The following is a 16634-nucleotide window of genomic DNA, read 5'->3' on the forward strand; positions in this document are numbered from 1 at the left end:
GATGTGCTCTGAGCCCCTCCAAAGTGATTGCTGCAGGGCCTCCTACGTGCCACCTGTCCTATGGAGGCATGAAGGCTGCCATCTTCTGCTGAGTCTGAGGACAGAAAATCCTTCTCCTCAGGACAGAGAGGTAGTTAGCGTGGGGACTTTCTAGTTAGAAAGCCCTAGCTTCTGATCCCAGTGCTGCCATTCTATGCTATGGAACTTGGGTAAATTAATATCACTTCTCTGGCCTCAGTTTCTTCTCCAAAAGTGGGAATAATGCCTACTTCATGGGGTGGCATATGGATTAATTGCAATAAATCCCTGTAAAGCACTTCCCAGTGTCCTACAAGTGTTGGATAGGCATCAGTACTCATACTTTTTGTTTGTAGATGGGGGGTGTGGGCTCCTAGTCTCTGCAGACAGCTGGTTTCCTCTGACCCGCTTTCCCACTAGAACTTAGGAGGGGTTCCACATCCGACCTTTCACTGCCCAAAGCTAGGCAGGACGCAAACAAGTATAGCTCCATCTGCCCCTGGTTAAGGCCTCTTTGGTCCTCTGGGGACTGTGTTCCCAGCATGTCCTGGGTCTTGGTAGCTGTTCTGCCCTGATTTGATGAATGCGCCACTAATTAATCTACCCAGAGTGGCCTAAATTTGTGCTGCCTCTTTCCCTGTTCCTCCTCTCAGGCAGGGGCTGTGGTTATAATGGGAACAGGCCCCTGGGGAGAGCTGCCCTGCAATCTGGCCAGAGACCCTCTCTGCATGCACACTTGCCTTCGGGTCTAGACTGAGACGCGGGGAGCCCACCTGGGCTCGGGTGCGGAGCCACAGATGGCTCGTGATTGTCAAGGGTGAGCAGGGGTTCTGGTCAGAGCACTGCCTGCCAGAGAGGGGTCTGGGCAGACAGGAGGAGGGCCAGGGAGGGGCCAGGACGAGGAAGGCTTGGGAATTCCATCGGGGGGGAATAGAGAACAGCCTGCAGAAGCCTCAGGAGCTACTGCAAAGCTACCCACGAGCCTCCAGGGCTTCTCTGTGCTGGGGGCTTGACCTCTGTGTGGCCCCAAAGGGTAGAACTGGGGTTCACAGGTGAAGCCCCCAGCATGGGGAAAGACTGGAGGAACATTTCCTAACAGTTCAAGGGGCTACCCCATAAAAAGTGAGCTCATAGTCCCCGGAAGTCAAAAAGCAGACGGTTGACAGACACCCAGCAGGGTCACCTAGAAGGGGCTGCTACAGAAGCAGGCGGTGCGGTCAGTGGCTTTTTAGCCCCAGCCCACTGAGGGCAGGGGACCTGGGGTCGGGAGGCCAGGGCTCCAGCCCTAGCTCAGGCACAAGTGAACTGCATGTTCTCGGGAAAACCCTTGGACTCTTTGGGCCTTTGTTTCCTGCTCTGCAAAATGGAGATGATGTTAGGCAACTACCAGTCACTGATGCTGTGAGGCCCAGCAGAGGAGCACCATGAAGTTGTGCTGACTGGGCCAGGCTGTGCAGCCAGTGCCAAGCCTACACCTGCATCTGCTTAGTCCTGCTCATCTCCTCAAGTGGGAAGAGGCAGGACTCGGAAGGCCTCAAAGCCTGCTTTCCTACCGTCACTCCCTTCCAGAGACCGGAAGCAAGACTAACAACGCCTCGACATTCCGGGCACTGTGCTGTCTCCTTTGACATCCTCACTGACCCTGTACTGAGGTTGCTATGGCAACCCCCACTATAATGAAGCTGACGCCATGCAACTAGAAAGTGGCCTCACTGGAATCTGGACCTCCCCCACCCCGCCCCCCGCCCAGAGCCAGCCTTGGCAGTCTAGCCGCCTCTCACCTAGCCTGGGACTGGGAGTCGGGAGACCTGGGTCCCGAGTGCAGATGCCCTGCTTCCCTGAGCTCAGTTTCCTCATCTGAAGAGTGGGGAAAAATTTTCCCACGCAGCCCAACTCAGGAAAGCTGACGGGGCTATGATAATAACACTGGCTCCGCAGGTTGAGGGAGGGGCTGGGCGCAAATGAGCAGGCTCCTGGTGAGCCAGCCTCTTGGGGTGGGGGTGGGGAGGGTCACTGACCTTCAGGTCCCGATGCACCACCCCCATCTGGTGGCAGTGCAGCACAGCCTCCAGGATCTGCTGGATGCAGTGACTGGGGAGAGAGAGGGAGGGGCGGGGAGTGAGGGCGGGCCTCCCCTGGGAGGCCCCAGGAGGGAGTGCCCTGCCCCCGGCGCCGCCTGGCTGCACCTCTCACTCACCTGGCATCCGCCTCACTGTAATACTCCCGGGCCACGATGTCTTCAAACAGCTCCCCGCCGGTGACGCTGGGGAGACAGGAACAGAGTCACCCTCCCACAAAGGCCCCAGGTGTCTTTTGGAAGAGTCTCCAGAAAGTTAAGGATGGGGCCCAGGGACCTCAGAACCTCAGCCCCAAAGGGAGGGGCCCCAGAGGCCACGGGGATGCCCTCTGGTATAACTCCCTTCCTGACTTCCAGTCCACCTCCCCTCCATCCTCAGCCTTCTCCTCCACCAAAGCCAGGCTGAGGTCAGGACAGGGGGTAGAACACTCAGAACTTGTCACTATGATTCATCAGGCTCTTGGAAATCCAAGGGCTGGAGCTTTTTGTTGTTGTTGTTTTTTAATAGACTTTTTTAAAGAGTAGCTTTAGGTTCCCATCAAAATTGAGCCAAAGGTACAGAGATTTCCAATAGCTCACTGCCCTCCGCCCACTCCCCAGCCCCAGCCATGCACAGCCTCCCCCACTGTCTCAAGTGCTGTTCTTTACAGATGAGGCCAAGAACCACTGAGGCCTCTCAGTTCGTGATTGCTTTTCATTCTATTGCCTGGCTTTAAAAACTTTAAATTTATTCTGAAAGGAAACTTCATAGCACCACTAGAAATGGAAAACCAGCATCACTGGCCACAAATAGAAGCAAAACTAAATATATGATGATGAAAGTTAAAAGTGTTTGTTGGTGTGTCAGGAAAACCAGCCTGCACTGCTTGGGTGGCAGGCCTACCACATTTTGGGAAACTCTATCAGAAGAGAGAATTCAGCCCAATCTGGGGGCTATGGGGACACTTCAAACCAAGGGACCCAGTGGAGTCTCCCCTGCCAGGGCTGTCCCCATCCCCACTGGACACCCCAGGGTGAGGCCAAACTTACAGGTCAAAGATCAGGTAATGGTGTCCCTCCTCAGAGATGCTGTCATGGAGCCGGACTGCAGGAGGGGCCAAGGTAGCTGGTTATGCAGGACTCAAGGCTCCCCACTCACGCCCCTCTCCCCCCTCAAATAGCCAACATTCCAATTTCTCTGAAAGTCACTGAGCTCAAGCCAGTTACGAGGTGCTTTGACAAAGCATGAACAAAGGCTCACCTCTGTTGTGTAGTCACTCAGTCGTATCTGACCCTTGGCGACCCCATGGACCCCAGAAGAGCCTTCCACGTTCTTCTGTCCAAGGGATTCTCCAGGCAAGAATACTGGAGTGGGTTGCCATTTCCTACTGCAGGGGATCTTCCCAACCCAGGGACTGAACCCACATCTCCTGCATTAGCAGGTGGATCCTTTACTGTCTTAGCTATCAGGGAAGCCCTCACTGACCTGAGGCATCACCCGAAGAAGCCTGAGCATTAAGACAAAAGACTCCAGCTTTGGTCAGAGTTTAGTCCCCTTCCCTCTCCAACCTTCAGTTTCCCTGCTGGGCAGGCCAGGGTCATGGAAAGAGCCTGTGACTCAAATCTCTGCCACTTGCTAACTGTGCATCTTTGACCAAGTTGCTATACCTTTCTGAGCCTCTTTCCTTGCTTGGAGGGCTTCCCTGGTGGCTCAAATGGTAATGCGTCTGCCTGCAATGCAGGAGACCCAGGTTCCATCCCTGGGTTGGAAAGATCCCCTGGAGAAGGAAATGGCAACCCACTCCAGTACTCTGGCCTGGAAAATTCTATGGACAGAGGAGCCTGGTAGGCAACAGTCCATGGGGTCACAAAGAGTCAGACATGACTTCACTTTCCTTGCTTGGACAATGAGAATGAAACTCCTGGAATTGCAGGCTTGTTGTGAGAATTCCATGAGGCACATAATCCATGTTGACTCAGTGCTGGCCCTGCGCTAATGCCACTCCTCTGCTTCCAGGTCTGAAGAGATAACAGAGCTGGTGGACGAGGGAATGACAGCAATCCCAGAGTTCTGGCCTGCTGAGAAACTGTCATCTTTTCATACCTCATTTACCAAGAACAGAGGCAAAGCTCCCAGGAGCCCAGAGCTTCCAAAATTACCCCCTAAGCTTCTTTCAAAAAAAAAAAAGGAGGGAGAGCCCAAGGCCTGGGGCTGACTCTAGGGGGCCTGCACCCTGCCAGCCAAGGGCAAGTTCTCCCAGGTCAAGTTCATGTCCTTCCCTGTACCACAACCTAAACAGGTCCATGGGCAGCGGGGAGGGTGGGCTCAAAGAGTTATGGTAATCACACAATGGAAAATGTTAAAATAATGCAGCAGTTCTTTATTCACTAGTTCGGAATCATATCTAAATCTTGTTGTTCGGTGAAAGAGCAAAGCAGTATGCACAGTCCTTTCTAAAAAGGAGGCTACATTTCGGCTTGGGTATGGCGTTCGTCTCTCTGGAATGATCCAGCGATGTGGGCACTGAGGTGGCCTTGGGGAAGGGAATTAGGACAGCTGGAGTTGTGGGCGGGTGAGACTTTTCACTGTAAGCCCCAGTGCCATCTGAATTTCTGCCACATACAATATTGAGTCCCTTAAAGCATATGGCCCTCATGTCGCTGTTCAGTTGCTCAGTCATGTCCAACTCTTTGTGACCTCACGAACTGCAACATGCCAGGCTTCTCTGTCCTTCACTATCTCCCGGAGTTTGCTCAAACTCATGTCCATCGAGTTGGTGATACCATCCAACCATCTCATCCTCTGTCGTTCCCTTCTCCTCCTGCCTTCAATCTTTCCCAGCGTCAGGGTCTTTTTCAATGCTTCAGCTCTTTATATCAGGTGGCCAAAGTATTCTCCCCATAAAGTTTGGAGAGTGGGTGCCTCCACAGATGGGGACCCGAGATGGAGGATGAAGGGATACAAATTTAAATAAAATGTTTTTTAAAACCTTAAATATATATATTTATAAATAATGACTGAAAGATGTTTTTAAACTATTTTACAGCAAAACTAAAAACTAAGTAGCCTGAGTATGTATAATTTAATCCTGCTTTAATTTTTTAATCAACATTTTATAATAAAAATTTTCAAAATACAGTCAAGTGAATACCTATGTACATACTACTTGCTGCTGCTGCTGCTGCTAAGTTACTTCAGTCGTGTCCGACTCTGTGCGATCCCATAGATGGCAGCCCACCAGGCTCTCCCGTCCCTGGGATTCTCCAGGCAAGAACACTGGAGTGGGTTGCCATTTCCTTCTCCAATGCATGAAAGTGAAAGTGAAGTTTCTCAGTCGTGTCCGACTCTTAATGACTCCATGGACTGCAGCCTACCAGGCTCCTCCGTCCATGGGATTTTCCAGGCAAGAGTACTGGAGTGGGGTGTCATTGACCACCTAGATTCTGTTATTAGTGTTTTCTCATATGTGTGTGCATGCTCAGTCTCTCAGTCATGTCTGATTCATTGTGACTCCATGGTCTGTAGCCTGCCAGGGTCCTGTGTCTGTGGGGATTCCCAAGCAAGGTTACTGAAGTGGGTTGTCATTTCACTCCATTTCTCATATATGCCTTACTACATTTCTATCCATCCCTTCATCCTTCAATCTATTTCAACTTTTAAGTGCACTTCAAAGCAAAAATAGACTTTTGAAACGTATGTGTGTTTTGAACTGAGCACCTTATATTTTGTGTGTGCAGAATCTGAAAGCCCTATTTTGGTGCCCTGCTCAGACCTCCTGTAGGAAGATGGTGCAGCCATCCTGCAGCTGCTGGGGGGTTGGCTAACCATGTGCAGGTGCCCTCCTCTGGAGAACTGCCCACTGCTAATGGAACTGCCCACCTTGCCCACAAGGTTACCTACAGCCTTCAGGCAATGATGAACTAATGTGGGGAGGCAGAGGCCATGCAAAAGGCCAGTCTGCCTTAAAGGAGAGACAGCTCCAAGACACGGTTTATGTTACAGAGGCCTCCCCACTGCACCCTCCACCTGGGATCAGGTCAGAGTTAGACTTGACCTGAAGCCACATCTCCGCTTGGTTCCTTTCCCCTTCCTCCATCCCACATCTCGCTACCCTTACAGGTCTCCCCCGGGAGCACGCCCTCGTGTTCCCACACACATCTGAATCCTTGCCTCAGGCTCTGCTTGTAGGAAACCTGACCTGATATGTTTTAGGGAGCTACAGACATCAGATACCACATGGATGTATACATCATCAATGTTAGCTCCAGATGCTGAGATTATAGGAGATACTTTAAAATTATTTGTTTTATCATTTAGCTACCATAAACTTGCTTTAATAGTGTACCAAGATAAAGTTTTGAGAAAGACCCTTTACTCCAAAAGGATTCTTCAGGAGCAAACTCCTTCTCCTCTACGCTGCTCAGATGTTTGAGGTTTTAACTCCTTTTTTGTGTGTGTGATTGTGAGAATCTCTGAGAAGCCAAGCTGCATCCAGAACCATCTCAAGAAAGAGCTTTTAGAACCACGTCAACAGCCATTTGGGAGGAGCTCCAAGAAGACTAGGGTTCCCTCTGGCCAGAAGCCTCAGCCTCTTTTAGAGAAGGTCCTCAGGGCTCAGGGAAATGGATAGAATGGGAGAGAGTGTCTCCAGAGCTTCCTCTAGCTCCGATGGTGCTTTTGTGCTGATTTTGAAGGCTGGCCCTGTGAGCAGGGGGATATGGGCTGGATTCCAGTCCCCACCTGCGGGATGATCCTGGAGTTGGCTTCAGTCCCCAAGAGATGGCTAAATCTTGGCTCAGGGCACAGGAGACAGGATTCCTCATTTCAGTGCTGTTTTCATACACAAAACCTCTCTTCCTGTGGTTGGAGGCCACCCTGAGGAAAAACTCAGCCTAGAGCCCAAGAGAGGCAAGGATTCAAAGGCTATGGCCTATGTGACAGTACCACTGCCTGGTGGGGAGACTGGCATGTCTGTGCTCATGGACTTATGCTGTCTCTGTCACAGAACAAACAAATCTGTAACCTAGTTTTCATTTGTGTAGCTGGATTCATGAACTTCTGACATTCTGTCCTATTTCCAACAGTTACAATTTCTTTCTCAGAAATTGAAGGGTCATACTTGTTCCTCTGGCCACTGCCCCCAAGACACCCCTGATGGCCACAGAAGTACTGAGAACATGGGCTCTTCAGTCAGACTCTCTGACTTTGCTTACTAGCTCCACCTCTTAGAAGCTGTGTGAGTTTGGGCAAATTATGTAACCTCTCTGAGCCTCCTTTCCTAGCAGCAGAGCCAATACTACTACACTGGACTGGTGTCAGGAGTTAACTCAAGATGCTAGTAAGGCACTCAACACAGTGCTTGGCACTAGGAAAAACTTAATAAATGAAGACATCGCCATCTTCATCACTAACCTCACTTCCCTCTGCCACCCCATATCACCTGCTAAACTCTCAGGTTATCTCCTCCTGCTCCTTGGGTGGCTTTTAAGGTGTGGGTGGGGGTCCACTTCATCAGCAGGTGCTAATGGTACAGAGAGCAGAGTGCTGTCCTCCCCGAAGCAAGATCTAGGAGGGAAATGCTTTGTGTATGGTGCAGCTTGTTCCCCCTGTCCTGAGCCAGCGACCTCCCTGACTTTGCCTCTTAGGGCTGGGCTGTGGCCACACACGGGCAGAGAGCAGTGAGCTTGGCTGGGATCACTAAGCAGGCTGAATAGTCTAGTTTCTTTGGGCACAGACCCACTTCTCAGGTTCTATAGCCACATCTGGACCGATCTGCACTCTTTTGGACAGATTACAACTACTTTGAACTGAGGTGCTTGGAGGCTCAGAAAGTGGTACCCTCCAAGGACCCTTCCAGCCTTGACAATAGTTTTAGGTTCTCCCAACCATCTTCTTGTTCTGGATCTCAGCTCTGCTCTCTACTTCCCTGTCCATCAGCTACCCCACTCCTCTCCCACCCTCATTTCTTCCACACATCCTCAGAGACTAGCAGAGGCCTTGGCACATGGTGGGGTCTCAGATGTCCTTGACATCAGGTCAATGAATGAAGGAGTCATAACTCAAGTGATGATGATAATGAAGACTATGGCTGCCATTTCTGAGATTCTACCACCTGCCAGGCTTGTGCTAAGTACTTTACTTGCAACATCTCACTTAACCCTCACAACGGCTCTAGAAAGTGGGTACCATGATTATCCTTATTTCACAGAGGAAGGTACTAAGTCTGAGAAGTTTGTAGCCTGCCCAACCTCAGATACGAAATGAAAGGTAGAATTCGGATTTGAACCCAGGTGTGTCTGACTAAAAATTCCATTTTCTTAACCAGAATATTATATATAGTGCCCCAAACCAATGACTCAAAATCTTGATGGCTCGGAGGAATGAGAATCACACGAAGATTCAGGCAAAAGGTAAGTCTTTCGGTAAGGTTGTTCTATTGGAGGGTGTAGATTGAGAAAGGATGGAGCAACTAAATGATCCATAGCCCTTCCCCAGGGTCTGTCATTGTGCTATGATTTGTTTGATCATCATAAGCCTACAAGGTATCTATCATTCCCATTTTCCAGATGAGAAAACAGAACTTCAGAGCAGTTAAGCAACATGTCCTGGGTTACACAGCAATTAAGCAGCAAACCCAGAATCTGACTGTAGAATGTCAGCCCCAGAGCCCATAACTTACTGCTCCCTGCTAGAGCTGGGAATGAGCGACTGAAGGATGAGGAAGTGTTGACCGGAGACAACTGCAACTGCGCAGTGGCACGCGCGTGCACACACACACCCCATCTCCCTCTTCCAGGATTAATGGGCTTTCTAAGAACCGTGGAATTCTACAATCAAAGACCACTCATGACTCCCTCCATTGTACTGTTGGGGAGCTGGAGGCCGGCCCAGATTGGGCAGGAACTGCCCATGGTCATAAGCAGGTCAGGGGCCAACCAGGGTGGCTCCCCGCCAGCCGCCTTGCTGCCCCTTCTCTGACTCTAGCCCCAAGCCTCCAGCTGCTGTCTGTGCAGCTCTGTTCCTTTCCCCAGGCACGGGGAAGGGGAGGTGCCTTATGGGTATAAATAGCAGATGGAGATGCTACTCTTCTGCAGAGGAGTTAACTGTTGGGGCCCTGGACACAGAGAGATGCTTCCCTCCTAAGGGAGAAGGCGTGGTAGCTGTCAGAGTTAGAATGTTCCTTACAGAGCACCTAGATCTTGCCAGTTAAGTGTGACTGGTGAGCCAGCAGCTTTGGCATCACTTCACAGTGTGTTAGGAATGCAGACCCTCAGGCCCCACCCGGACCCACTCAACTAGAATCTACCTTTTAACAAGATGCCCAGCTGGTCCAGACAGCCCTCTCCTTGCGAAGATGGGAGAAAGCAGCTCAGAGAGGGTAGTGCTCCTACCCAAGGTCACACAGCCATTCCCTGACAGCACTATATCTAGAATCTGCACTCCCTCCCCATCATGACTCAGAGCCCTGCCACGCAGTGATACAGCCCCTCAGCTGTGCAGGGACAGGGGAAGGGAGGTCAGGCAGCCAGGTCCTATTTCAGAGCCATCCTGCCTGCCCTGGGCGCAGCCACTCCATGCAGCCTGCGTTCAGTCCACTCTGGGGCAGGGGCCACCTTGGGGCTGGCCTGGAGAGACTGGCACTGCAGGTCCACGCAGGTGAGAAGGGCCATGGTGCCAGACTGACTCAGCATGGGAGTGGGCTTGGGGAGTGGGCTACACTGGTCAAGGCTAAGCCTGTCCTATTTTCGTCTCTCAGAGCTTCGGAAGTTTTCCTGAAACAGCTTTTCTGAAGGAGGCTGCTGGCAGCGTGGGCTGGGAGGAAGGGCCCCTTCTTCACCTTCCCCCCAACCAAGCTGCTCGCTGAGGAGTATGGAAACCATGAAAGACACCCCCTTTCCCACCTCTATTTGCTGCCATCCCCAAGAAGAGAGCAGCTGCCCCCTTCCCTCAACAAACACCCACCAGGGCAGGCAGGGGAGCTGGGCCAGGCCCCACCCACACCCCTTGCCCATCCCCCATGCTCACCGATGTTGGGGTGCTTCAGCAGGCGGCAGATGCGGGCTTCACGCTCCAGCTTCTGGTGGTCTGAAACACACAGATGCCCAGATGAGTCCAGGGGAGGGAGGCATCTCCACCCACCCCATCTCTCCCTCCTCATAGCCTCTAATGACCTCTCCCTCCCAGGGCCTGGGCAAGCTCAGCTGGCAGAGCCTCTGGGTTCTCCAAGAAGGCAGTGGGATGCAGCGGAAGAGAGACCCAGGCTGCAATGAGGCAGAAGTCCCTTCCCCGCTCTGGGTCTCGGTTTTCAGGGTTCTCAACCGAGGGGCATCTCCTGCCTGTATCAGAGCCAAAGTCCAGGCAGCCTGGAACACCCCCACCCCCACATCAGGCTCCGACTGCCCTCCCCCAGCCCTGCCCCTCCCACTGCATCTCCTCCTGTGGAACTACTGAACCTCAGCTCTCCAGGCACGCCCTGCCCTGCCCAGCCCTCTCACTCTGGGACCTTCGCACACGCGGTTCTCTCAGCTTGGAAAGCTCCCTCTCAGCCTCCCACCTGCTCTTCACTGGCCATCACTCACTCTTAGGCATCCTTGGATGTCACTCTCTCTGGCAGCCCACCCTGATTACCAGCTGCTGGGGGCTCCTCCTCTGCATTCCCAGGGCCCCTAGACAGCACATGCCACTCTGTCTCAGGGATGTCGCTGTCCCTGAGGGCGAGGACTTGGTCTCTGTTGTACCCCTGGCATCTACCTAAATCCCTGGCCCATGGAAGGTGCTCAAGAAATAAATGAAGGCTTCCCTGATAGCTCAGTGGTAAAGAATCCGCCTGCCCATGCATGAGGCACGGGTTCGATCCCTGAAGCAGGAAGATCCCACATGCCTCAGAGCAACTAAGCCCCTGCGCCACAACTATTGAGCCTGTGCTCTGGAGCCTGGGAGCCACAACCAGTGAAGCCCAAGCGCCCTAAGCCCATGCTCCATGACAAGAAAAGCCACTGCAATGAGAAGCCCTCACACCACAATTAGAGAACAGCCCCCGCTTTCCGAAGCTAGAGAAAGCCCATGCAGCGATGAAGACCCAGCACAGCCAAAAGTAAGTAAATAAATACAATTTTTTAAATACATAAATAAAAAAAAATCATAATATGCCATATTAGTAGAATATCTCTGAAAAGGAAGAGCAACAGGATGAGATAAGAGGTGGTTAGATCTACCATATAGTAAAGCATAAACCCTCTAAGAGTAAAACAATATGCTATTGCTATATATGAATTGAAAGACTTATCAATAAAGCAGAATAAAAAAAAAAAAGATGACTAAAGCTAAACCTTTAAAAAAAAGAAGAAATAACTAAGTGAAAGAACAAATGATTGAATAAACGAATCTTTCTAAGGGAGTAGGTATTCTCTGCAGGAGAAGGGTTGTATTAATTTACAGAAGATGCCTCATGTGTGAGGAGTCAGCACCCAGGACACAGAGAGCCCCAAAGAATCTGCAGGGTAGTGGGGCTTACCCAGAGATCTCCCACCTGCTTCCTGGGACTTCTGTCCAAAGCCCCTAGATTTCCCTGCCCACCTGGGAGAGAGGCCTTGTTCAGGATCTGTACCTATGATCTCTGACTCTGAGACTGCTGAGCACAATCATACCCATGACCCCATTCAGTCCTCCTGACAAGCCCGGGCTGTGGGCATCACTGTCCCTGTTTTAAACATTTTTCAATTTCCTTTGTGGTGCTTTTCTCACAATCTGGTATTTAATACCTTAATTTTAAAAAAAAAAAAAAACCCACCAGTATAATAGGAGCCAGTCACAAATACAGAATATCTACTATGTGTCAGGTATTATGCAGAGCACTCTATACACATCTCAAGGCCTCCCAATAATCCTCTGAGGATAACATTACCATTGTGCTGGCCTTACAGAGGAGGAAACAGAGGTTCAGAAAGGTTAAGTATCTGACTTAAAGTCACACTGCAGTGAGCAGTGGAGCCACGCTTTCTATCCAGGTAGTCAGGCTCCACGGGTGAGCTGTAAAACCCTGTCGGGGAGTTCCCCGGTGGCCAAATGGTTAGGATTCTAGGCTTTCATTGCCACAGCTCAGCTTCATCCCCTAGTAGGGGAACTGAGATCCTGCAGGGCACGTGGCACAGCAAAAAAAAAAAAAAAAAAACTCAAAAAATAAATAAATAAAAATAAAACTCAAAACCCAGTGCTGTCCTGGTCTCTACACCCTGACTCATCACTATCATCTCCATCTGTCTCCTATTCCCCAGTGGGAAAATTCAGGCCCGCAGGAGGGAACTCACACAGACACTCAGTGGTGGAGCCAGGACTAGAACCCCGCTCTCTGAATGGCCCCTCCAAGGAAGGTGGGCATCAGAGATGGTGATGAGGAGGAAGAAAATCCCAGCCCTGTCCCTAGGCTGCCAGCTCCCCTGTCCCCTCCCCTCTCCGTTAGCGGAATCACCAGCTGTCCTCCAAGGGCTGCAGAAACCAAGATCAATACTGAAATGTGGCTTTTCCATCAGCAAAGCAATTAAGTCCAATCCTCCTTCAGTAGAGTGTAAGCTCCACTCCCCAGCTGAAGGCAGCTGGAGGCTAGAGGGGGACGGCTGGCCCAGCTGGGCACATCCTCGTTTCTCCTCCCTCTCTGTCTCCTTCCAAATCCTTCAGGGTAGGGAGGTGGAGGGGAAGGAAGGTTGATTCCCAGGCAAACAAGGGGGATCCCCATCCAGAGCTGGCCAAGAGCCCTCAGTAAGCAGAGGATGGCTGAACCCGCCCCAGCTCCAGACCCTGCCCCCCACCCACCCATCCCCAGCAGAACCAAAAGCCAGGCAGCTCAAAGTGGGACCTATCAGAGGGGTTGAGGGGACTCCTGGCTCAGGCTACACATTCAGGGGACAAAGGACCTAAATCTAGAATTCTGATGTTTTTCTCCATGTAAGGTCACCTGGGAGCAGAGTTACACTAACAGGATTGAAAGAAGAAAACGCTGGTCACACAGCTTTAAACATGTGACTGGTTACCAGACATTACTGCTGGAAATGCTAGGAACTGTTTTTATAAATCTTGTAATCATCTTGTGCATAGTACAATTACACTGCATTGCAACCTTCAGTGCTAAAAGCATTAATTTGTTGAATGTAAACATATACTTTATATGATAATTTTTGTAACTCTGTTTGAAATGTTTTCATTGTCTAATATGCAGGGAACCTCAAGAAATATAGGGACGGAGTTCCTCTTGACCTTTGTGGCCTTGCTCCGTTAAGTAGTCTCTTGACAAAATCAAGGTAATCATCAATGTGGTCAAGCCTTGTTACAACTCAGAACTTTGAGGAACTACTCTTAAAGGCTTCCCCCAGGCCCCCAGTCAATAGTTAAGAGGGTAGCCAAGGACTTCTTATTAAAATATAAATGAGATCCTGCCTTCAAACTTTCCAACAGCTTCCTAATGTACTTATAATACAATCCAAACTCCTCAAAAACATCCAGAAGACCCTGCAGGGTGCTGAGTTCTGCCTCATCTTGGCTCTGAAGCTCCCCCCACACTAGACTCCTGTGTGGCCTCAGGCACTGCAAACTCCTTCCCACCTCAGGGCCTTTGCACCTGCTGTGCCCTCTGCCTGAAATACTCTTCTCCTGGGTCTTCTCGTGGCTGCCTCTTTCTCCTCAAGCAGGTCCCAGCACCATGTCACCTCCTTAGCTTTCCCAGCTGCCTTTTCCTCCAGCCCCATCACACCCCCATTACCCTGTCTTATTTTCTTTGTTAACACTCATCACTACTTGAAAATACCCAGCTTACTTGTGTGTTTAATGTTCTTTTCAGTCTCCCTCCCTAGAAAACAGGTGTGATGACAGCAAGACCTTGACTGTCGGTTTCTGCCATGTTCCAAGGACTCAGAGTCATAAGCAGCTTGTCCAAATTCCCACACCCAAGAAGTAGCAGAGCTGGGATTTCAACCTGTGTTCATAATTACTGTACTGTATTGCCTCTTATTTTCATAATTGAGAAATCAATCCATCCAGTTCAGTGAAGTCCCATGATGGTGAGACATCTGAGAGAAGTTAGTCTGCAGCCTCCTGCTCGGGCACCAGGAAGTCTTGCTCCTAATACCCGTTGTGATAGATGCTTTGTGAATTTTCTCCCTCCCTCCCTGGGGGCAGACTTCCAGGGTATTGGGGTTAAGGGGGCCAGGTCTGCTCAGAGCTCGGCAGGCAGTGGGTGGGTGGAAACTCTGGGGAGAGGTTCCTGGGACCAGACAGGACCCTCAGGGCATGACAGGGAAGAACAGAACCTGGGGAAGCCTTAGGGCTCTGCCAGCAGATTGAGTGGGCTCCAGCAGGTATGTGGGCAGCGGGGTTCTGGCTAGAGGCATAGGAGCCAGGGCAGAAAATAGACCTCTAGTCTCAGAACAGGAAATGTCCCCTCCCTCCACAGGACTTCAAAAAGCCTCCAGATCCTGGGCAGTTGGAGAAATAATGTGGAAGACCAAGAAGGGGAAGAGGTCAGGGAGTAGATGAGAAAGACAATAAAGATGCGTCTCACTGCCTCCTTGCAAGCTCCCTTGCATAAACCTGAAGCTCAGGGACAGCTGAATGAGCTCATACCATGCTTCTCACCTCGTGTCGTGGGACTGGTCATCAGGGAGCCGAGGAAGTGACCCTCAGCATCCAGGTGGACAGTGAGGCTTGTGGAGGTTGCTGGACAGGGACCAGTCACCTTTGGCAGCACTGGCTAGGTCCATGTGCCCACCATCCCCTAAAATGTTGATGAATTTTTTCTGTTTGTCTGCCTGGTGAGGCTGCAGCTAGGAAGCTTCCAGAGCCCCTGGCAGGGAGTTAGCGCTGAGCATCTACTGGCTGTTGTCACTGCTGACAGGACTTTCTAAAGGCAGGAACTGGGCCCTCACCTATTGAATCCCCCACCCTCAGGGGTGGAACTGGGACAGCTGTAGCTTTCAAAAGGCTCCCAGGGGGATTTGGCAGGGATTGGGACAGGGAAACATTTTTACCTTTCATTTCATGTCTTTATGGCTTCTTGGAGTTGTTTATAGTACGAGCATTTTATATAAAAAGAGTAGTTTAAAAATACATACAAAAATCATCTCCCGGGTTTGGGAGCCGCTCAATAAAAGAGGCTGGCCCCATGGGAAAGCGGAAGCCCTAGCTCCGGGGGAGGGGGATGGAGGACACCCCGGGGGGCATGGCCCCTGCTGGGAACTGCCAGAGTCACCCAGGAGTGCCAGCAGGAGAAGCTTGGAGTGTGTTGCCAAACATCCAGCATTAAAACGCTCCCCACCACAGGCCCCAGGAGGAATGAACAAAGAAACGTGCTAAAGGAAGCTGGGAGAAAAGCATCGCAGTTGGCAGACTTCTTTGGGAAGGTTCTGAGACCCTCCCCCCAGCCCCTCACACTCACCTAGGCCTGGGCACCTTCCTCCCAGGAGGTCAGAGCTTTCTTAAGTCACCAGAGAGGGGGCTTGGCAGTTACTGCACAGACCAGAGTCTACACTCCCCCAAAGCCTTAGTTACCTTCCCGAAAAGAGGCGATGCTCCTTCCATTCCCCTATACATGTTTCTTTCTGTCTCGTGCGTGTGTGGATGAGGCTCTGAGACTGTGGTGAACAGGCCCAAGATTCCTCAGCATCCAGGGAGGACCCTGGTTCCTGATTCTCCCTCACTGCAGGGGGTGGCAACCCAACCTGTCACCCCAAGCCATGGCTCAAGCCCTGCCCCTGCTGTATCTCAGGGATTGGGACATCTCCCTTGACCAACTGTGATGTAAAGCACAGAGAGGGCACCGGACAGCCACCAGTCACACAGCCACGGCCGGGCAAGCCCCAGCATCTGCTTGTGAGGCAGTGGCCCTGCTGGCCTTGTTGCCTGCCCTGACTTCCTGCCCCAGGCTCTGGCCCTGGACCTTCGGCAGGGCTCTCCCTTCCGCACGAACATTCACATGGGCTGTGTGCCATGGTGGGCCCCGGTCTTCGGAGGACCGCCGCCACCCCAGCCTCTTTTCCCTGCAGGATGTTGATCTGTCTACGGGGGAGTTCAGTAACTAGAAAGTGCTGGGCTCCCAGCAATGCTGAGCCAGAGACATGAAAGGCAGCAGCGCACGGTGCAACACAGAGCCTGCTGGGAGGCCCGTGGGGGCCAATGTGAACATCCTGTACCGGCCTCTGTGAAACCCACACCTGCTGGGCCCTGGCCCAGACAGTTGCCGCTATGCCAGACAAACACCTGGACACTCTGCCAACCCCCTTCCATGCTGCGCAAGCCATGGCTGCACAGCCCCCTCCTGTACCTGCCTCACCCACCAGAATGCCCCCCCATATCCTGGGGGTCCCTAAGGCAGCTCAGACCCACTGTTCAGAGTGGAGATCTTTGAAGACAATCTTCCCCAACTGTAGTCACCACCATCACCACCCTAACCACATGCTAAGGGCAAGAACATAGCTTCAGAGCAGACACTCCAAAGTTTAAAGTCCATACAAATTACCGGTGTCTTGTCAAAATGCAGATTCTGATCCCTTACATCTGGAATTATGAATTTGC

The 16634-nt window shown here is 51.5% G+C and overlaps 1 protein-coding gene across 4 annotated transcripts in view; it reads right to left on the reverse strand.

Moving 5' to 3' along the window:
- CAMK2A (calcium/calmodulin dependent protein kinase II alpha) overlaps positions 1-16634 on the reverse strand; it is a 64377-nt gene that overhangs the window by 30661 nt on the left and 17082 nt on the right. For all 4 annotated transcript variants that reach the window (XM_086412438.1, XM_086412436.1, XM_086412439.1 and 1 more), the window contains exons 3-6: positions 10101-10160; positions 3125-3179; positions 2216-2281; positions 2037-2109 (exon numbers count right to left, since the gene is read on the reverse strand). In XM_086412438.1, coding sequence (XP_086268564.1) covers positions 2037-2109; positions 2216-2281; positions 3125-3179; positions 10101-10160 — 254 coding nt within the window. The remainder of the gene's footprint in view (positions 1-2036; positions 2110-2215; positions 2282-3124; positions 3180-10100; positions 10161-16634) is intronic.

The sequence above is a fragment of the Bos grunniens genome, chromosome 7, assembly GCF_055505025.1.
Source record: "Bos grunniens cultivar Pamir isolate PY7600 chromosome 7, Bosgru_T2T1.0, whole genome shotgun sequence".
NCBI classification, from domain to species: domain Eukaryota; kingdom Metazoa; phylum Chordata; class Mammalia; order Artiodactyla; family Bovidae; genus Bos; species Bos grunniens.